Genomic DNA, 21,495 nt, shown 5'->3' on the forward strand with positions numbered 1-21,495 from the left:
ATTGGCCTCCGAGATGCTTCCAGGCCGTTCTCTTAACACTACAGAGCCCAGCCTGGTGTTTTCCCTTGCCAGGATGGGGTGAGATGTAGGGTCTCCTGGCACTGCCACCCTTCAGTGGAGCAGGGTCCCCAGGATTTGGACAGATCTACTCACATCACGGCTGGCGTGGCGCAGTGGCTGCCTGTGCACTCATACCTCACCACACGGCTCAGATGAAGTCCTTTGATGTAACTGACGCAGCAGGGACCAGAAACATTGACAGAAGCTGGAAGAGAAGTTAAGTTTTCTGATTAAACCAAACCAGGAAAAGCACTGTTGAGGAAAATAAGGGTCAGAAGATCAGGAGGTGCCCGCTGGAGGAGGTGCTGCTCCTACCATGGGCTCCCACCACAGCCATTCTTCCCCCAAGAAGCCAGAGAAGCAAGATGTGCCTCTCCTTTCCTGCAGCAGATGCTTGGAAGGGAGAACTGCCAAGCATTGCTAGACTTGTACAGCAGAAAGAAATAGGAGAGAGCTCCTCAGAGAGCAGAGCTTGGACTCACTTGGAGAAGAAGAGACCTGGTAGCAGAGAACAGCCACAAAAAATACAGCAAGGGCAGCTGTGGAGGTCTTCATGCTTCTGTTGTGTGGAGATAAATTGTAGGAGTCAGGCTAGACAGCTGCAGAGTGCCCTTGCTGTGCTTGATGCAGGATCCCTGGGGTCAGGTCACTTTATAGACAGAGACGGTGAACAAGGATGGAAACATGCCGGAAATATTGCTGAAAGACATGACACAATGGAAAAAGTGCTGTGTCAAGGATGCCGCAGAGTCCCGCATAGGGAAGTGCTCAGAGGCCCGAGGAGGGTAGTGCCTGATGTGGCATATTATATAATGGTATGATACCATGAAATGATAGAGAACAGGATATTACCTCTCTTTTCCTTTCCCCTGACCAAAGGACTTAATAGATAACCTAGAAGTAATGATTCAGAAGAGTAGTAGATGACCTCTTGCCTAGAAGTCACATGATGGCAACGGATGGAGGATGACCATAGCTGCCACGCACTTGTGTTTCCTAGAATATTTGCATCACAAACTGGGGACAATTCACTTTTCCCACAGCGACAGGAGCAGGGAGAGTCTGTGAGCCAGGCAGCCCTCCCCAGCTGCCCCCAAAGCAGGCCGGTGAGGCACGCAGCAGCCATGCCCTGCCCTGCTTGCAGCTCTGCCCCAAGGAGCCAGGGGTTTGCTCCACGGGACCCGGGCAGCCTTCAGTAAGTAAGCGTGCAGAGAAGAGGGTCGGTCACAGTGCCATTCCAGGGCTGGGCTCCTCTTCTGCCCCTGACCACCACTTACCGTGAGTCAATAGGAAACTGGTTCTGTTACTACATTGCAGTTTCACAAATACCGGTGGCAGCTAAAATAGCACTGTTATCCATGACCGTGAGAATCAGCCATTAACGTTTCCAAAGAGCTTTAGAAGCTCAAGACCGTGTTGGCACAGCAGAGTTGGCTTAGATGATAATTTGGTTCCATTAGTGTAGAATTGACACCCTCCTGACATTGCTTTGTCATTGCCCCCACAGCCACAGCCACATACAGAAGAGATTTACAGGTTTAGCTCATATTGTTTGAGACAGGAATGGCAGAAAAACTCCTGTTGGAAATGCCTCTGGAGAGCAGAGGTCTTCATGGTGCTAGTGAAAGTGTCTGGGCACTGGACAACCACAGCCACAGTGGGAAAGCCACATGAGCAGGCTGCCTTTCATGATGGTGTAGTGAAGAAAGGGATGTAGCTCCTCTGCAGAGGAGGATGATTACAAAATAGAAACCACTGCCCAAAGTGGTGGCCTTTCAGGAACCCAGAGGAATTAGAAGGCAAATGAAGAGATGCCCTGGACTGGCTGAAGGAGAGCTCATTCCAGGCCTGGGACTCCCAAGTGCTCCAGGGCATGATGCACACCACCATCACATCTCAGTAGATCCAGTTCTGAAAAAGTGAGCCAGACTTGTTAGAAAGCGTGGGCTAGGTGGCATTGCAGGATTTGTTTTACACAGAGCCTTTTGTTTCACTAAAACACTGCGTTACTAAGCATGAGCAAAACTGAGCCAGGGTGAGACCACATGTGGGCGTCTTGCTGCTGCAGAGGCAAGGAGCCTGCACAAGCCTGGAGAGCGGGCAGCTGGGGAGGGTCTGCCTGCAGATCCCTGGGGCCCCAGGGCACATGCTGCCAGTGGGGCTTTTGGAAAGATGCTTTTCCTTAGCAATGACAGGCATCTTCCATCACCCAGCAAGAAAGGAGCCTCTATTTAGCCCGCAACCTGCAGTTTCTCTGCAGAGATCGTGGCTCAGTCCCCAGCTTTGCCTTTGTGCCAGCAAAGGCCTTGACACATCTGTTCACTTCTCTGCATCTCTCTTTCCCTGCTGATGGGATTGATGCCATCCCAGCTCATGCTGAGGAGTTACACTCATAGAGAGTGAATCAAGACAGCCCAAATCAAGGCTGGGGCTTTAATCACCTGCAGCAAAGGACTCACTGTACCCTGATTTGAACAGCTGAGGATCTCGGGATTCATCGGGGATCCTGCCTGCTCTACAGTCCCCCTTGTCCTGTGCTCCAGAGTCCATTCAGATGCTAGAATGAAATCTTGCACCCGCAGGGCCACGAGATCCCACCAGCAATGTCCTGGACTGGATCCACTCACCTCCGCGCTGCACAGAGTGGGGCTAGGAAGATGCCAGCCTGCTGATGGTCCATCCCTCGAGTGATCAGGAGTTGCTCATCTTGCCTGAAGCATCCAGCTTAATCTAGTAGGGAGCCTCGGGAGAGTGGCTGTCCCAGGGAGCTGCCAGCATGGGGCCAGGTAGGCTGCAGCACACCTGGCACAAGATGTTAGAACCAGCAGCAGGGCCAGCCTGCAAGGAAGGTGTGTGCTGAGCCATGATCCCAAAGCCACAGCACCTCTGCACTCCCTCTGCCTCCTTGTTCCAGCTCTTCTTGCAACACGTGCCTATCTGTGCTGCCAGGACATCTGGGACAGATAGAACAGCTCCCCTCTATCCCCATGCCCAGTTCAGCCACGCTGCACCTCCAGCGTAGCCATGAGTGACCCCCCTCACCCTGCACACACGCTTCCCCCACCTCTCGGCACCCTTTTTCCCCAGTTGCTGCTCAGGGAAGCTGCTGCTGGGGAAGGTACAGGTGAAGCTGGGCTCCTGGGCAGGGAGCAGGGGGTATGGGCAGGAGCTGCCTGGACTGTGCAGGCCCCCTTGCACACCCCTGTCCCCACAGGGCTGGCTTTTTTGACTGATGGACCTGCTGCCTGAGACAAGAGACATGACAGCTTGATGTGCGCAAGATAACAGACCAAGACTGACACCCCTGCCTGAGGCAACAGACAGCAGATTGAGGCTGGGGTTGCTAGAAACAGGTTTGGAGACAGATCTGACCCGGTGGCAGACTGGGAAACCACATGGAGAGATGAGACAGATCAGACTGAGATGGGAGATGAGATGATCACGGTGCACTGATGACCTGCTCACCTAGGTGCCACCACCATCTACTACGTTCATTCCCCTGCTCCTGCCACTTCTACCTGTGCACTCACAACCAACGTTTGCACACACTCCCTGTTCAGACCCATCTTAACATTTTTGTTACACATCCCCACACAGGGACTAGAATAAAACTGAGAGGAGGAGAACAGGCTGGGGAATGAGCTGGAGCCATCCTCGCTGATGCAGCTCACACCAACACAGCCCAGGTTAGAACTGCTTTTAGCTGAATGTTCTGGATGTTCCTGCAATATTCAAATATGAGTTTGATGGAAATGTCAAGATTCATTCTGAAAAATAAATATTTTCTATCAGGAATATAAATGTGCCTAGACATTTTCAATGAATTCTCTCTCCTTTCAGACATACCGGGCTGTGTTTCCTGCTTCCATTCATTGCAAAAGGAATTCTTGGAGGTTTTGACACCTCTGTTATTCTCCCTATTCACTGTTTTCCTCCGCTCTGTTCCTTTCTTGAAGGAAGATTTTGTATTTCAGTCTTAGCTGCTCCATCCTGCCAAGACAAATAATGCAAATCTCTAAATATTTTGATTTCTAAAACTCCTCCATATCATACATCCTAAATAGTAGCTATTTATGGAGTCTGTAAAACCTCCGCCTTATGGTGTGTTTCAGCTTTCGATAGAAACCACACATGGTATCTTTGGATCCATCACCGGAGCAGATTTGGGATGCAGGAGGAAGTCTTTTCTTAGCCCTGAAGGCAGCCTGCTCCAGCACACCAACTCTTAGGTTGGAGTCATGTCTGGGGGATCACATTATCACAGTGCCCCTGGGAGCTGCCAGATCACTGATGTGAGAAACACTGGTTTTTACTGGGAGCAAATCAGCTGGAAACAGACTGGGGGAAGTCAGTGACCACAGGGTGGTGCAGCTCCAAGACAAGCAAGATCTCAGAGGAAAAGAGCTATTTTCTAGAGGAACTGAGACTTTCCAGCATGGGAATTGAAGTCTGCAAAATGATGAGTGGCCTAGAAAGAGGGACAAATAGCAATTATTCACTGTCTCTCCCAGAACAAGAACCATAGACTATCAAATGAAGCTGGCAAGAGCAGGTCCAAAATGAACAGAAGGAAGCAGCTCTTCATATGAGGAGCTCCTTGCCAAGGGACATGGTGATCGTGAGGAAATTTTCATGTGTCTGAGTCAGGGCTTGGATTTCAAAGCAATAAGCTCAAGAAGATTTGTAAAATGAGAATGGTTGGAGGCTGGGACTGCACTCAAGGGAGGCAGCACAAATATGTGCCCTTCTCTTCAAGGGGTCTGCTGTGTCCACATCTGGAGATACTAAGGCTGGGCTAGATGGACCCTTAGTCTACATCCTCTGAGACTGCTCATATTTGATTCCCCAGGGAAACTGGTCCTACAGGACTGTAAGGTTTCTAGAGTAGCTTGTGAAATTGCATTGAAATCCCTGGACTGAATACTTATATATCAGGATATGCCTCCAGATGAATATTTTTGGTAAATGTCAACAGAAAGACACCAACAGTTTCTAAGCACACAACAAGGCAGAAATATATTGCTGCAGTTTGTGCAATTTTCCAAGACAAAATTGGGGCACCTAGGAAGCCTCACTTTTGGACCAAAAGCCTGAAGAGCAAGAGGTGGCCAGCTGCCATGTCAGGATGTGGCCCTCACAAAAATCTGGTAGTACTTCCAAGGACACAGGCTGCCCTTGCCAAATTACAGCCATACATATACACCTTTGTTTCACTGAAGATGCCCTCAGCACCGAGCACCAACCTGCCTGGAGCTGAGCAGGGTTTGCCCAGCAGCTATAGTACTGCGTGACTTTTTTAGCTACAGCAGCCGAGGTTCAGAGAAACTAAGAGAAAAACATTTGGGTGTTAGCTTTGAGACAGACAGGATCTGATGTTTCTGAGCACTTGGCATTACATGGTACTTTGTACGTGCAAACTCTGACTCCTGTTGTCTTCAGCTGGAGATACCTATGATGTCTGCAAGTCAGACCGTAAGATTTCAGGAATCTGGAAAGCAAAGGCAATGCTCCACAAGAGCACTGGCGAACGTTGGGTTATGCCCATATCATAAAGGGAAGACTGGTGCTGCAGATCTAGAGCCCGTGCCTTCCTGCAGCCCCTGCCTCATTCACTACCCACACTGTTCCGCAGCAAGCACGGGGGTCCTTCACGCAACCCTCAACACCCCGAGTCGCACACAGAAAACCTCTTCTCAGTGATCACACTCTGGCAGCCAAAGGCTGCCGCGTAACACAGAAGCAAAGCAAGCTTCCCATGTCCTATCCTGGGAGAGGCCGGCCTTTCCTACCGCCTGCTCCTGGCACAAGCAGTCAGCACAAGGTGGGCACCCCCAGGGTTGCAGGCTGGGCTCAGTGCAATGCTCCAGCTGGACCTGCGGCCCCTGCAATAGGGAAGCTCTCCAGCAGATGGCAAACACTCCCCACCTCCAGGCCCTGCTCTGGAACAAGTTTCTCACCTAGGCAGCCACCCCTGCAGCACGGCAGCACAAGGTTGGGTTCGGGTCTCCTCCTGTAGAGCCAGCTGGAAACCATGCTCAGCTTTGCCTGTGAGTTCCTGGACAAGCAGAGGCGGTTGCTGAGGGTTTAGTGCAGAGAACACGCCTGGTGATGTTTTGGGGTTACATCCCTCCTTGTAAAAGCTGGGCAAGCACGAGACCTCGCCCAGGACAGAGGCGAGGGTTCTGTGGACCCTCACGCTCCTTACCTAAGCAATCCTCTCCAAGATCCTCAAATCGTCCCTTTCCAAGCAGCTGCTCTGCCTCAGCTGCTCTCCCAGGTGGGAGCCAGGACTGCCCCTTCCCTTTGCTGCTCGCTGCCCCACGTAGCAGCGCAGGGTTCAACAGCATGAGCAGACAAGGACTCAGCAGCAGCATCTGGTTTGCCCAAAGCATTCCAAAAATGGGATCAAAAGACGAAAACTCAGACAGAGCGCCTACTCCTGGTACACTGTGCTGCTCCAAGTGCTCTTTGCTCCACCAAGGACCCTCCTGCTGGGTCTGGACCTGCACCTGAGACCCTGCCCTCTCCCTGCACCAGGTGGACACTACGACTCATAGTTTTGTCCAACGGTCTGAGCAAATAGCCCTGTCACCAGGGCAGAGTTGTATTTGTGGCTGTGGGATTGCATTTGTGGAGGGCCACTGTCCTCCCCATGCATGGCTTTCCAGATGATGTGCCCTCCAGGGATGGCTCATCTCCTCGGGTGGGCTCAGGAGATTGTGCTTTCCTGTGTCTAAAAGGGTGACTGAAGGGGCTCCATTTGGGAGCCCATGTCCGGGCAGGGAGGAAGAGAGCAGGATCTCTGCACAGAGCCCTGTGCCCGCCTGCTCCAGCGCAGCCAGCTGGGTAACAGAGGAAGGACTGTGGTGCTCTCTGTGCCTCTATTTTCTTGCTGAAACAAGGGGGATCTGTGCTCTGCCTGAGCCAGGGCCAGGCCACGGGAGGGTGAGGAGTGTTGCAGCAGCACCCTGAGAATCTCCTGGCTCTGGCTGGGGAGGGGGGCTAGAAAGGGGGCATCTAGCTGCCAGCCCCTGGGAACAGAGCATCCCTCGGCTGCAGTCAGGGTCCACAGCCCCTGCAGTCCCTTCTTCCTCCTCCCCTTTGCTTGCGGGTCCCTGGGGTTGAGCCCAAGCTGAGAAGCAATGTCCTGACAGAGAGGGAGCAGCCCCCTTTTAGGGCTGCTATGGACAGGAGCCTCAGAGCCCGTGAGCAGCAAGGGGAGGCTGCCCAACGGAGCCCAGCAATGGGGGAAGCACCAGTTCCAGCCCCCTCCGTCCAGCCGGAGCCAGCACTTGCTGGGTGTCACACGCTGCTGGGCATTAGGCTGCTTTAAGAGAAGAGAGCAGCCACACCAGCCTTTCCATGTCTCAGCAGACACCAAACCCATGGTATGCTCCCTCCAGAAGACACTCAGGTGCAGACATCCCAGGTAGCTACTGAAAGCAAGGAAGGTGACCATGCTCCACAGCCCAAGCACAAAGCCTCCTGCCCCAGAAATGTCAAAGCAGCTGCAGTGGAGTTGGTGACACCGGGGAAGATGATGTCTGTCCCCACACAGGCCAGGCATCCCCATCAGGGCTCCCCCGTTGCCCTCTGTCTCCAGGCTGCAGTCCAGGCTCCTGGACAGGAGCGAGAGGAGGACAGAGAACCGGAGCAGATAAAATCCAGCCATGGCTTCCGAAAACGACCTGCTGGGTGAGAGGTGCCCAACCAACCTTTTCTCTGCCCTGCGCACTAGTCCTTCTCTGTCACCTCCCTGTGAAACCTGAGGCAGAGGAACAGACCCTGCAGAGGAAGAGGCACCACACAGGAACAGCCCTCTCCTGGAGAATCTCTCAACCTGCCTAAAAGGAAGGCACCCTCTCCCACTGGAAAGCAGCATCCCAAATCCCTGCAGAGCAGCCTAAAAATGAAGCGCATGGTCCCACCAGAAGGGAATCCCCCAAATCCCTGCAGAGCAGCCGAGCCTGGGCCAGAGCCCCAAAGCACAACCCAGCAGAGCCACTGGGTGGATTATGCCAGCCCAGGGTGGTCTGACCAGCTTTCCCGTGGGCTGGATCCTGGCTCCATCCTGTCACAGCCGCTGTCTTGGAGGAGGTGGGAGCAGCCAGCAGAAAAATCCCATTCTGGCCCATACCCAGCTGCCTTCCTCTGCTCCTTCCCAGGCAGGAGGAATCTCCCCCAGTTAGCCAGCCCAGGTCCCAAAATGGGCACTCGGCCCTGGCCCTGGAAGAAGAGGATGTGACTGCTCTTCAGTAAGAGGGAGCAGCTAACAGAGGTCCTTCACCTCGGGGTCAAGGTCCAGCCCTCCCAGATCCAGGCCTGCAGGCTGGAGAGCCCATGCAGGCACAGGATGCCTTTAGCCAGGCAGAGGGGTGGAAGAGGCAGGCAGATCACAAGGACCTCTGTCCTTTGTCAAATGTCCTCCTGTTCTTTCTTTCCTCCATCTCTATTCGGCAATGACTTCATTTCTTCAATTATTAATTACCTCACTGCAATAGTGGATGAATTAAACCCATTAAACCTCCTCTGGGACCAGTCCCAAGGAAGGAGGCAGGTTTCCAGAAAGTACATTAGAGAGAAGACAGACAGGGAGTCGAGACAAGCTGGGGCGGGAGCTGGCCTTGCTGCACAGTGTAGGCCATTTCCCATCAGCTGTGAATCTGATATCCAAGGCACAGAGACGGGTAAGGTCTATCACACAAACAGCCGGCTCACACATTCCACCGGGCCGCTACAGGAGGGTGCCTGTGTGGCAATTGTTTCAGCTGAAAAATAAGCCACAAAAGTAAATTACACAGCGAGAATTGCTTGCACATGAGCTCCTGACAACTCACACCCTCAACAGTTGTTCACAGATTGCTCCATCACCCCTGGCAGTCGCAGATGGGCTGGTTTTGCACAGCTATTCCCCACTTGATGCAGAGACACCGATTTTGTGTGACCTGCTTTTAAGGATCCAGGAACCCAGCTGGCACGACCCCAGCACAGCCCCCTTTGCCATCGTTGGGGATTAGACAGGGAGAAGTCTGAAGACGCTTTTCAGTCTCTTTGAAAAAATACCGATTTACCCAAATTTCAAAGAAATATTCAAGTTCTGGCAAAGGTCTCAGTGGGAAATTCACCTCCAGAGTGGGATGAGATTCCTGGTTAAAACCACAGGAGCTGGCCACAGTCCAGAAATTCGCTGGGTTGAGAGAGGGCAAAGACCAAGGCCCCAGCACAAGCCTCTGACGAGACCAGAGACATGAGCCTGGATCAGGTTATGCAAAAGAGCATCTGCCCACTGTTCAGGGGAAGGGAAAACCTTCCCCTGCTTCTCTTTCCTTGTCTTTCAGACATCTGTAACCCTTTTTTGCCCCTCTGCCAATGCTAGAGGGGAAATACCAGACAGAGGAATGACCTATCCTTGCTCTGCTCTGCCAGTTGTGCCTGCAACCGCCTCCCGCCCGAGCGCGCCCTTCTCCAGGGCTCCCCACCCACAGTCTGGATGCCGTGAAAGGCAAAGGCCCACACAACCTTTCCACAGGCTGCCGGCCACCCTGTCCATGCCGACAGCCCAGGGAAGCCTCCTCCCTGGCCCCAACCAGAACGGCGAAGCCCTGAACCCACCCGGTACGCCACGCTAAGCCTGACGAATGCCGGGCGCGCAGGCCTGAGCCCGTCATGGAGGGGAGAAAACGGGCCGGGCTCCCCGCAACCCCCGGGGGGAGCTAGCAGGGCCACACGCCTCCGTGCTTCCCGGTGGCCTATTTATATTTTGGGCCAAGCAGCGGAGGTGAGCGGATAATCGCGCCCCGCTGCGGGGCTGGGCCAGGCCGGCCGCCCGGGGCAGGGCCTCAGCGGCGCGCAGGCCGCGCACCCGGGCCTGCGGGGCCCCCCCGGGCCGGCTGCGGCCGCGGCCGCGGCTCGTTCGGCCCCGGGTGCCCCGAGGGGCCGGTTCGGCCCGAGCGCTGCGCCGGGCGGCGCAAGGCGCAACCCGCCCCGGCCCTCGGCGCTTCCGCCCACCCCCGCCAGGGGGCGCGACGCCGCGCACAGGAGGGGCAGTGGGGTGTGAGCGGCAGGCGCGAAAGCCAATCATCACAGGGCGGTGAGAAGGGGGTGAGGGGCGTGACCAGCAGGGCTGAGGCGGGCGGTGCTAAGAGGGCGGGCTCTGAAGGCGGGACGGAGGGCGAGACTCCCGCGGAAGGGACGGGAGCTGGCGTTGAGTGGCGTCCGGCGGGACCAGCGAGCTTGGTGGCACTCACGTGAGCCGGCCTCTTGAGCCGGCCCTCCCGGGAGCCCCTCCCGACTGGCAGTGGGGGCGATCAATGAGAGCGAAGGGGCGGGACGGAGGGCGGAGCCGCCGGCGCGGAGGCGGTGCCGGAGGGGCGTGTCCACGCGTGAGTGGCAGGTGGGCAGGCCAATGGCGCGGGGTCCGGCCGGCGGCGGCGCCGAGCGGAGCGGCGGCGAGGGTGCGGCGCGGCGGGGCCGGAGCGGCGGCGGGCGCGGCGGGACCATGGACCGCGTGAGCAGCTCCATGAAGCAGGTGTCCAACCCGCTGCCCAAGGTGCTGAGCCGGCGGGCGGGCGGTGGCGGCCCGGAGGCGGAGCGGGAGAGCTTCGAACGTGCCCAGGTACGGGGCGGGGCCGCAGGGCGGGGCCGGCCCGGCGAGTCAGGCCGATCGGGGAGGGGCGGGGCCGCCCGAGGGGGCGGGGCCGCCCAGGTTGGTTCAACCGGGCGGGGCTGGCCCGCTTGGGCGGGGTTACTCCGAGTGGGCGGGGCATACTAGAGTGGGCGGTGCCAGCCCAGGTGCGACGCGGGGGGGCGGGGCTAGCGCGCGTCGGCCCGTAGGCTGTGTGGGGTGGGGCTTCACCGGGGTGGGCGGGGCTGGCCGGAGTGGGTGGGGCCGGGCCAGGTGAGGTGCCTCCAGTGGGCGGGGCTGCGCCAGGTTAGTGGGGGTGGGCTGCGGCCAGCCCCGCCCGGGGGGGCGGTGGGTGACACGGAGGGCAGGGTTTGGGGTCCCCCCCCGGGTACCCCTCGGCCGGGCTGGGCCCCCGGGGTGGCGGCTGAGTCTTCCCGCTGCGGGCGGTGAGGGAGGAGCCGGGTGGGCGGCGGGCAGGGGCTGTCCCTGCAAATGGCTCCCGGGGAGAGTCACCGACGTGTTGAAAAACAGGCGTAGTTTGCTCCTCAGCAACATCCAGAGTGTCTGGACGGGCCCTTTCTGCCCTTCACCTGTGTCTTAAGTGATGGCTTGATGTCCTGCACAGAGGGGAGGCGGCAGCAGAGGTGGGGGAGCAACAGGGGTGCTTTGGGGGGAAAAGCTGGCAATTTGGGGGAAGGACGTGCTTGGAAGCAGCTGGGGAGATGCCTGGACAAACCAAGGGGAGGGTGAAGAGGGATGGATGGCAGCAGGAGGAGCTGGAGACAGTGTGCCCCTGCCCTGTGTGCAGGGATGGAAAGGAAAGGCAAAGCATTGGTGTCCTGAGCTGCCGTGGGAGAGGAGGGGAAACTGAGGCAGGATAGTGGCAGAAGTGGTGGCCAGTGGTATCAGGTGCCCGGGGAGCAGAGCAGGCGGGGAGCAGGACCTGGATGAGACCGGTGTGGGAATGGCACATGGATGATGGCTTGGTAATGTTAATAAAGACCAGAGCTCAGCACTGCGGGTTTTTTTGCAGAGAGAAAACCATCAGGATATAAGGTTAGATGCGAGATTATGCACAGGGAGTCTTCTTACCTTCCTTGCTTAAGTTACCTCAAAAATGAATTATTTATAGCGCTGAAGGTGGAACCGGGGACTAGTTTGTCCATGCAGCTGCCTGCCTGCTCCGTTGTGTCAGCAAATGACCCCACGGGATTCCGGGAGCTCCCACGCGCTCCCTGAGAGCTGCTGCTCCCCCAGGAAGGGCAAATCCGGGGTGGGCGCGGGCTCAGCTGGAGGAGCAGCTCCCTCAGCGCCCAGCACCACGTCGGCAGCACCACGAGCCCTCACACCACCCGCCACAGCCATTCTCGCTGGATTTAACCTTCCTGGTCTGATTCGCAGACAAATGACACAGCAGGTGTTTTTAGGAGCTCAGTCCCTGCCTGGCTCTTTGTTCTGTGTGTTGAGCTCTGTGCAATCTCCTTTCTCACTTTCCTTTTATTTTTGCATCATTCTCTGTTTCTCTCCAGTTTAGGGAACTTGCCAGGCTCCCCTCAGATCTTCCACGCATTGGCCATCCAGTTTTTGTTCAAACTTCTTCTTTCTGAGGTTTTTTAATAGAAACTTTGTGGGTTTGGGTTTTTTTGGTTTTGGGGTTTTTTTTGAAAGTGACTTTTCTTAAGAAAGGTTTAATCTGTTACATGGCGTTTTAAATTAAAATTTTACCTGCGTTTCTACAGGTACAGGTTCATTCCCTCCTCGCCTTCAAACCTGCCTGTCTCATGAGAGCAGTGCACTCACCAAGAAGACTGTTCTGGGCTAAAATAGCGCAAACAGGCAGAAAGTGTGTCAAAACGGGCTTTTGGTGAGCCTGAATAACAACTGCTTGGGTTTGGCACTACCTGATTTTTGTGATCTGAGACTCAGGTTGGAGAAACGAGAGCACCCTATGAAGCTCAGGTGGTGGTGAGACGTGCTAGTAGTGGGAAGGTCTGGTGGCGGGAAGGCCTGGTGGTGGTAGGACGTTCTGGTGGTTGGATGGTCTTACGGTGGTGGGACATTCTGGTAGTGGATCACTCATGGTGGTGGGAAATTCTGGTGGTGGGATGCTTTCACGGTGGTCATCATGTCGCACAATGTCTTTGCCCTGACAACATCCATCTGTTGGCCTGGGGACAAACGGGAATCAATTTCCCAGTGGCCCCTCTTCTTCTCCCATAGTTGGTCGGGTGTCTCAGTTTTCCTGGTGATGCAAATGTGAGAAACCTGAGGACATGCTGAAACACAGTGTCCCTGCCGTTGTGCTGCTGTGCATGTCCTTGCTGCCCACTGGGCAGGAGCTGCCTCAGTGAGAACCATGGAGATCGGGCTGTCTGGGTTTGGACACATGCCCAGGGGCTCCCCTCTTCTTTTGCCATCAGTGCTGATAGTTTTCACAGAAAGTTGAGCAACAGGGATGCCAAATCCTGCAGTTCTGCTGTCCTGCAGATGCACAGCTGTATGGGGTGCATCACTGCGGTGGAGGGGACAGGTTTTGCAATGACTGTCTCCCTTTGCTGGTGTTTCATTTGCTGTGATTCACCAGTGGTCATTGCCTCAACCTGGGTAGAATAAATCCTTGAACCAACAAGGGAGGGAAAAAACCCTCCAAAGCAAAAATTCTGCCATATGTTGAGATAAATACTTGTATTTGACATGATATCTGAGTCTGACATTTGTATCCCCTGGTTGTATTGAGGAGCCTGTCTTGGTGTCAGAGCTCTACAGGGAAGGTCTGAAGACCTCCTCATTTAGGTTGGTACATTGGGATCTTCCCTCCTTTCATCTCCCTCCCCATCTCACTGCAGCGGTCCTCAGTGGATGTCGTTGTGCCATGATGGTGCCAAGGAGTGAATCTTGTTCTGCACTGACTTGCTTGGCTGGTTTGGCAAAGACCGACAACAGTTGGATGAGCCAAGGTGTGGAGAGTGAAAACAGAGTCAGAAGGATGCAGGATTTCTGTGAGGTGCAGAGGACACACACTGGGGCGAAATGCCAGGCTGTGCTGCTTCTTCACTCATGTTTCAGACTGCCATGGGGAATTTCCCTCTGTTCCCAGCAGGGACATGGCCAGCAAGGCCAGGCACTGCTCAGCATCAGTGCAGGCAGAATTGCAGACTCACGGAGGTGGTGCCAAATGGACCCTGGAAAACTGAAGGTGTGGGAAGGTCTTCTTCCTGACCCAGCGTGATTCTGCTCAGCTGCTCCAGCACCAGCTGCTTCCCTTTTTTGGGAAAACAAACACTGGAGAGGGGTAAATGTACTCAGAAAGTGAAGACAGGGGAAGTCCTCCGAGTCCCAGCAGGATGTGCACTGAGCCCCGGTCCTTGTTCCTGCCCCTGTAGCTTCTGGGCAGAAGGAAATCAGTATATTGTGATTGCGTGTTGTCTTCTGGGCTGCAAAGACAGCATAACTCCCCTATTTTTCCTCCTGTCCTGAGTGTTGCTCTGATGCCCCAGCCATGCTTCAGTCCATGCTTCCCACCAGCTGCCTGGTCTGGAGGTGGTGCTGGGTCCCAGTGATGAAGACATCCATGCAGATTTGGTGGAAATGGTGCCTGGGGTTGTGGAGGGGGACAGAAGTTTCATGCTTGTCCCCAGAGCTTGTGTCTGCTGGGGCTTTGTGCCAGGAGATGTGGTGCTGCCTTGTACCAAGGCTATGTGCCCATCAGGGTCCATGTGCACTTGTCCACTGGGGACAATCCCGAGGGTGATCTGTCCTGATCGTGGTGAGTGGTGGGAGAAGACACTTCGTGTTTAAAATTCCTCCAGAAAATCTAAAAAACTTGCACTTTATCTTCTTCGACTGCAGTTTTTTTCTGAGAAAGTCACTGAGTAGCCTAGAGAGCCATGGACTGCTTGGGTTGCCCATGGCCACCACCTTCTCTTGCACATTTGCATGCTGGGTCCTTAGGACTGTGTGTTGCTGCTGGGCCAGCAATAAAAGCAGCTTATGACTCAGAAATTACTGTGGTGAGACATTTACAGCAGAAAGTGATTGCTCATCTGTCCGCATCACTGCTCCTATCATAAGAGGTCCCCAACATGGTGCAGAGGAGTGTCAAACCCTGAAGCTTGGGGCTTTCTGGTGGGGAGATGCAGCACACCGAATACAGCTGATGCCACTTCTCCTCAGAAAAGATAAGGTCCCGAGCATCCATGAGACATCCCACCAGCATCTCGCAGGGGCTGGAAAGCTGTTTTCTTTCCTGTTCTGCTGCTGGAGGAGCCCTCTCAAAAACCAGTCAAGTAGAGACCATGCAGAAGAAGGAGAAAATCTATTGGGCACAAAGTAGTGCCAAATTAAATGGGCTGGTTTTTTTTTTTAACCTCCCCCAGTCTTCGTTAGTAAGTCCTTTTGATGTGGGAATCAACATTTTTCACAGCCAAATGCAGGTTGAAAGCAGCACTGTGCCCATCCTGGTCCCTGCAATGGGCTGTGCCACCTTCGGGCACCATTGCAGCCCTACCACTGCTATTAATGCAATTAATCCCTCTCCCCTATCATTTACATAATTGGGAATATGGCACCGTATCCTCCATCCATAGCAGCCCCATTGTTTTCAGACCAGACCTAGCTTGGTACAACTTGCAGTCGTGGAGGAAATACCATTTTACTACTGAAAAAAAAAACAATTTTTGTGGTTCGGATGCTGCAGCCACCGGCAGCTTTGCCAAGAACTTCAGTTCTTACACAGGAAATGAGGCTCCTTTCAAAGCACCAGAGTAGGGCTATATATATAGCCTCTCTGAAAAGATATTTAAAGAAACATATTGACACTAGCAAGAACAGGAAAAAATAGCTCCTGACTGTGGGGAGCGAGGGCTGAAGGCAGCTGAGCCCATCCTGGGGGAGTAGGTGATACAGGGGATTAATTCATGGCTCTTTCATCTCCAGGAAAATGAGCTCCCGTGCTTTGTACTGTGTGAACCCCCATGCTTTCGGTCTCCCGTCTCTAAATCGGAATTAGAGGTGCTTTGGATTGAATACAGCTTCAGCAGCAAAGAAATGAGTCATCTCATCTCTTTTCAGCGAATCCCTTTTAGGAATTTATTTCCATCCCCAGGGAAAGAAAATAGTTTGTCTTTTACCAGATTAGGGGCTGCTTTTCTCTTTAGTTCAATCTGGGATGGAAGGGTTTGTTTTGGTTTTTTTTTTTTTAAATATATGCAGAAATAAAATTTTTTTAATGTGGTGGTGGTCTCCAGAAGTGGCTGAGCCTCAGGAGGATAAATGGGGTTGGTGCTGAAAGTGGGGGGACTTCTGCCACAGAGTCGTCGGCTGCCTCAGATGGGAACGTGATGTTTTTGGAGCACCAAGTGACAAGGGGGGACCTTGACTCAAATCACAGCGGAGGCTGAGAGGGAAACTGGGAATGTTGGGGGGATGGTGCCCCAAAACCCCTTTGCCCTTTGCTCAGCACATGCTGCCCTCATGGTTTCAAGAGGCTCTTTAAAATCTGATCTTTGATCAGCATGAACAGTGTGAGCCAGGGTGGTTGTAATGCAGTGGCTCTGCAGCTCGGAGAGGGCTCCCCGCTGAGGGTGTCTTGTGCGCAGGGGCTCTTGCCCTCTGAAATTCAGCCCGTTTAGTTCCATCCTCCCCAGCTTTGCTGGGGAGAAGCAGCCAGCTAAACAGATTATTTTTAACAAATTCCCCATCAGAGGATTCTGGACTGAGTGTGGTCCCCTCTGCCAGCACTGGCAGTGGCCCCTGAGCCCAGGGACGACAGTGGGGAAGGGCAGGTAGGATGTGGGTGCCTGTCATGAGGAGGGGGTGGCTTCTCCCAGCTTTGCTCTTCCATGGGGAAAAAAACCCTCTGGACAGACCAAAGTGAAGGGGCTGAAGCTGCAAGAGGGACAGTTTTGGCTGAAGATTGAGAAACCAAGGATGGGGAGAGGGTGCCTGTCGCAGCTCCCAGTGCATCATCCCATGGGTGCAACACGGGGCCAGGCTGAGCACCCCCCTGCTCCAGCACCATCCGGCACACAGGCACTGAGGCATGAGCCCCAACACCCGAATGCTCAGCCCTGCTCATCCCCTCGCCTGCCTCCAGCTGCGTAACTGTCGCTCTCATGGCTGGCAGACTAAAACGGCTGCCCCAGCCTTTGCACATACCCTGAGCTCCACAGACACCCGGGTCCTCAGATACATGCATTTCTGAGCCAGAAAAATGGGGGCATTCATAACTCAAAGCAAGCAAGAACAGGAGCAGTGGCCAGAGCCAGAGGTTGCTACATCTTTGCAGGCTTGTTCTTATGAAAACCTGACACTAACTTAAAAAAAAAAAAAATTAAAAATGTCTATTTTTAATGACGAATATTATATTTTATATAATATATACTATTATATATTATGTAGTATATAATACATAATATATATTATTATATCTTATAATTATGTTTTTAAAAGCATAATCAGCACCCAGCAGGCAATGCTGGGAGGTCTGGTGAGGACTGCCCCGGGGACCCCTCAGTGCAGGCAGGAGAAGAGGATTTGCAGGCAGCCCTGTGGCTCAGCCCTGGTGGGCTGGGTGCTGGTACAGGGTGTGGAGAATCAACTTAAAACTCCTCTGTCCTAAAGGGATTTGGTCCCTCTCCATTCTCCCCTGATGCTGACCCATGCAAGGGCAGTGGGGATGCAGGGCCAGCAACCTTGTGCTACTGTGGGGTCACACAGCAGCACAAGGGCCGGAGGAAGGGCCCTAATCTCTCCCACCAGCTTGGCTGATTTATTTTGCACAGTCACCAAGTAAGAAAATAAGAAAACTTCCTGGGGACAGACTGTTCCCCGGGTGACAGCAGAAACCAGAGTGCAGCCAGTATTTTAGCCCGGATGTGCGAGTTCCAGCCCACGGCTGGACTAATTATACATTGTGTGCTGTTCTGGGCTAATCACAGTGGAAGGTAAATGATCCCTGGTCTAGATGCAAAAGATGAAGTTACTTGCTCAAAGCATATACACACATTTAATATTTTAACATGGGCTCACAGAGTGGTTTGGGTTGCAAAGGACCTTAAAGACCATCCAGTGCCACCCCCCTGCCCCGGGCAGGGCCCCCTTCCCCCAGCCCAGGGGGCTCCCAGCCCCGTCCAACCTGGCCTTGAACCCTTCCAGGGAGGGGGCAGCCACAGCTGCTCTGGGCACCCTGGGCCACTGTCTCACCACTCTCATCATACAACATTTCTTCCCTATCTCCAGTCTGACCCACCCTCATTCACACTAAAACTGTGTTTTACCACATGGAGCTTCCTTTGTAATCACAGAATTTTGGTCCCTTCTTTGGTGGCACATCTCAGCAGCTTGACAAGTCCCACGCTGATGGAGGATACGTGGTGTAGGTTGGCTGTGGTCATGGTTGATGTTGGTACCATGAGAATGGGCTTAGCCTCGCGGCTGCTGTAGAATATGGCCCTGGCCATGGCTTCCAACAACATCTTCAGTCCAGCAGAGGTGCTCCCAGATGGCCCCAGTCCCCACCGCAGGCTTTGAAGTGGGTATGTGCTGTGCCCTGGAGCCTGTGCCCTCCCACGGGGCTTGGCACACACTTGCTGATCTCCTCTTGCCCTGCCTTTAGCTGGCCGTGCCAGTTTGGTGCTCGGACAAGTAGACACCATTGCAATTCTCTGTTCCCACCAATGCAAAAAGCATCAGTGTGGTGGCTGCAAAAGCTGTGTTACTGAGAAATCAGGTAGCTTCGGAGCTCATTCAGCTTTATACAGGTCATCATGAGGTTACCAGGCTTTTTTCATGGGTTTGTCATGAAACTCTGGTTATGAGGATGGCTTGAGTTGCTCAGATCTGCCATCCTTTGAGTCTTGAGGTGGGGAAGGTTTTGTGTTTCTTGGCTGTTGAGCAAACTAACAAAACTCCACTAAGCATGCTTGCAGATCAGACGGCTGAAGCTGTCATTACTTTTTTCCAGGACTTTCATAATTTTTACCTAGTCTCACTGGTAGCCCGTTTGATGTGACTGCAATAAATCCCAATTTAACAACATCAGCCTTTGTCCTTCCTGGGTGAGTTTTTGGTCCTACTATCCCAAATGCTCCAGCAGAGGCTGTTGGCATCAGGGTTTCTGTTCCCTGGGGGTTTCCCATGGTCTGATGTTCACCACATGGCATTCAGCCTCGTTCACCGCTTTACCAAATGTGGGACAGCGCAGCCCCTTGGCCAGCCCCGCTGTCCTGCCAGAGCTGGGCTGGCAGCCGAGGCACTGCCACAGAGGAGGGCACGTTAAATATGCACCATGCAGAAAAGAAGCAAGTTGCAGCAAACAAAGGGAGCCTTTGGGAGAAGAGGCTTCTCTCACCAGGGCCGGGCTAAGGACTTTGTATTTATTGTTACCATTTGTCTCTTTTATTCCATGCAAGCAGCTCAGCGTTCTCTAGAGAGTGCATGGCATTGCTTTTTATTTTATTTAGCAGATGCTGGGTGGAAAATAGTATTTTCCAGCCATTGTGTGCACATGGAAGTGAACAAGAATACAGGGTTTTGTAAGCTCAAATGGGGTTGCAAGGTGCTTGTGTCAGGACATAAGGGATACCCAGGAATTGTCCCTCCTCCTGAGAGCCCAGAAAAGAGGTGATGGCATGAATTCTGAGACATCAACGATAGACCTCACTGACCTAGTGAATGCATGTCCTGAGATCACATCTCCCACCAAGGAGTGCTCCCCTGGGACTGGGTGTCTGGGCATGGGAAGGCTCTGGGTACAGTTGCAAAGAGTAATTTGCATCTTCTGCACAAGCAAGATGTGGCCCTCAGGTCCCCAACCTGCCACTGGTGAAGGTCACTTCATCCAGGTGTGGATTAAATGTAATTTTAGCAACCCACTGAATCAAGCACTTGATCAGCACTTCTGCATCTCAGTGGACTTGGCAGCAGGTCACACTGGTGCTGGCTCTCACCTTTGCTGGTCTGTAGGCATCCTGGTTGTCCCTTTCCTCCTGAGCCACGGTTACTGCGTGCATCCAGCATGCCATCTTCAGCCTGCAACCCTCAGAACTGCTCTACAACCCTCAGAACTGCTCACAATAAAAGTCCCACACCACCCATTAGCAGTGTGTGAAGATTTTCCAAACTCTCAAGGCAATGCTGAATTGGAGGCAGCAGAAGACTGGCTTCTGTGTTGAAGAAATCAGTGTAGATGACAAATGCCTCCACCAGAAGAGATGATGATTTCTGCATTGAATAAGTTAATTAAGTCATTGAAGAAGCCATCTCTTCTGGTGGAGCCATTCCCAGTCTGTGACTGGTGGAGACCTTTTGTTTTCCCAGCCAGACAGGTTTTGTGCACTTCACAAATGGGAATTAAATGTTCTGACAGTCAGCAAGGTTTGACTGCTTCTGTGGAGGTAAATACTTGTCTGGAGAGGGCAAAGGTAGGTATTTCTGAGTTTGCTGAATTTTATGGCCTCATTCTGTTACCTGGAACTTAACATGTCTATACTGCCCTTCTGGGACATGTGGAGTGGGTGTCAGGCAAGGTTTTTTAACCCCTTTAGCAGCCCGTGTGGGGAGCAGGGAGTTGTATTTTGGTGCAGCCCATTCCTCCCCACCGTCACAGGAAAGGCTTTGTGCCCCAGCTCTGCTCGCCGTGGTACCTGCCACAGATGTCCATGGATGTACCTGTGCCTCCCCCCAAAGCACAGAGCATCTCGTTGCTCTGGTGACCCAGGTTAGGTGGGGGGGGGGGGGGTGTCACATGCAGCATGAAGTGGACTTCACTGCTCGTCCTTGCACAGGAGGGGTAAGAGGCGGTGGGATGACTCAGGACACGACACAGCCAACCTTTCGATGGGTGGGATCCAGCCTAGAGCTTCTGCTGTGCCCCACAGCTCTCCCCCCTTGTGGGCACCTCAAAAGGTGACATTAGCTGAGGAGTTCGGTTGAGCAAGACCATCTCCTGGATTTGCTTCTCTCTTGGTGAGATGCTCTTGGCCTCGATGGGAGGACACGCTCCCCTCTTGTTTGTCTTCCTGGCTACTGCTGTCCTGCTCCAGCTCTTTTTATAGCTCAGAAAGAAGTGCCTTGAGTTTCCGAGTCGTCTGGGATGCCAAGCACACAGGGAGGAGTCGCAGCTGGAAATAGGGCTGCTCTCTGCTTATGCATTCCAGTTTTATTATTTTTTTAGCTGTGATGTCCAAGTTTGAAGAGTCCCACTGCTGCAAGTGCCAAGCTGGGAACCATGTCCTGCATTTTTTCCACTCAGATTAGGTCTTCTTTCTACTTTGCCTTATTCCCAGTGCCCTCACACCAGCCATTGAGCCTACGTGAGATGGCTTTCCCAGGGAATGAGGTCTCTCACCCCTGCCTGTATTTTCCACAGATTTCATGCCTTGGCAGGGCTGGTTTGGCAGCAGAGGTTCCTGTGTGCCAGCAGTGTTGGATGAAGCTGCAGACATTAATAATGTCTGGGGGGTGGATAAGCAATCAGGTGTTTGCTAAAGCTGCTGGGTGGGGAGCAAAGAACTCAGACAAAATGTTCAGTGATTTCGGCCCACTGGGAGGGAAGCGAAGCTTCTTGTACTGCACGGCAGCAAATAAATCGGAGCAAAAAGGAGAGGACAGTTTGTTTAACAAAAGCTGTGGTTATCAGCCCTTTAAAATTAGCTGGGATTTTGGCTGTGGTGCAAATGCAGGGCAGGGGCGTGAGGACAGAGCTGCCCTGCTGCTGCCCGAGAGCTGGCACGGACTCCCCCAGGCATCACAGTGGGTCTGCTCCTCTCTTCCATGGGAGAGGGGTGTAATTAACTCTATCACCTCTACAC

At 53.6% G+C, this 21,495-nt stretch overlaps 1 protein-coding gene across 1 annotated transcript in view; it reads left to right on the forward strand.

Annotated features, from left to right (window-relative positions):
- The first annotated feature begins 10,498 nt into the window (after positions 1–10,498).
- HIP1 (huntingtin interacting protein 1) overlaps positions 10,499–21,495 on the forward strand; it is a 50,385-nt gene continuing 39,388 nt past the window's right edge. Inside the window, exon 1 of the mRNA XM_042791536.1 lies at positions 10,499–10,675. Coding sequence (XP_042647470.1) covers positions 10,559–10,675 — 117 coding nt within the window. The 5' untranslated portion in view covers positions 10,499–10,558. The remainder of the gene's footprint in view (positions 10,676–21,495) is intronic.

This window comes from Tyto alba, unplaced genomic scaffold (assembly GCF_018691265.1).
Source record: "Tyto alba isolate M040663 unplaced genomic scaffold, T.alba_DEE_v4.0 Super-Scaffold_19, whole genome shotgun sequence".
Lineage (NCBI taxonomy): Eukaryota > Metazoa > Chordata > Aves > Strigiformes > Tytonidae > Tyto > Tyto alba.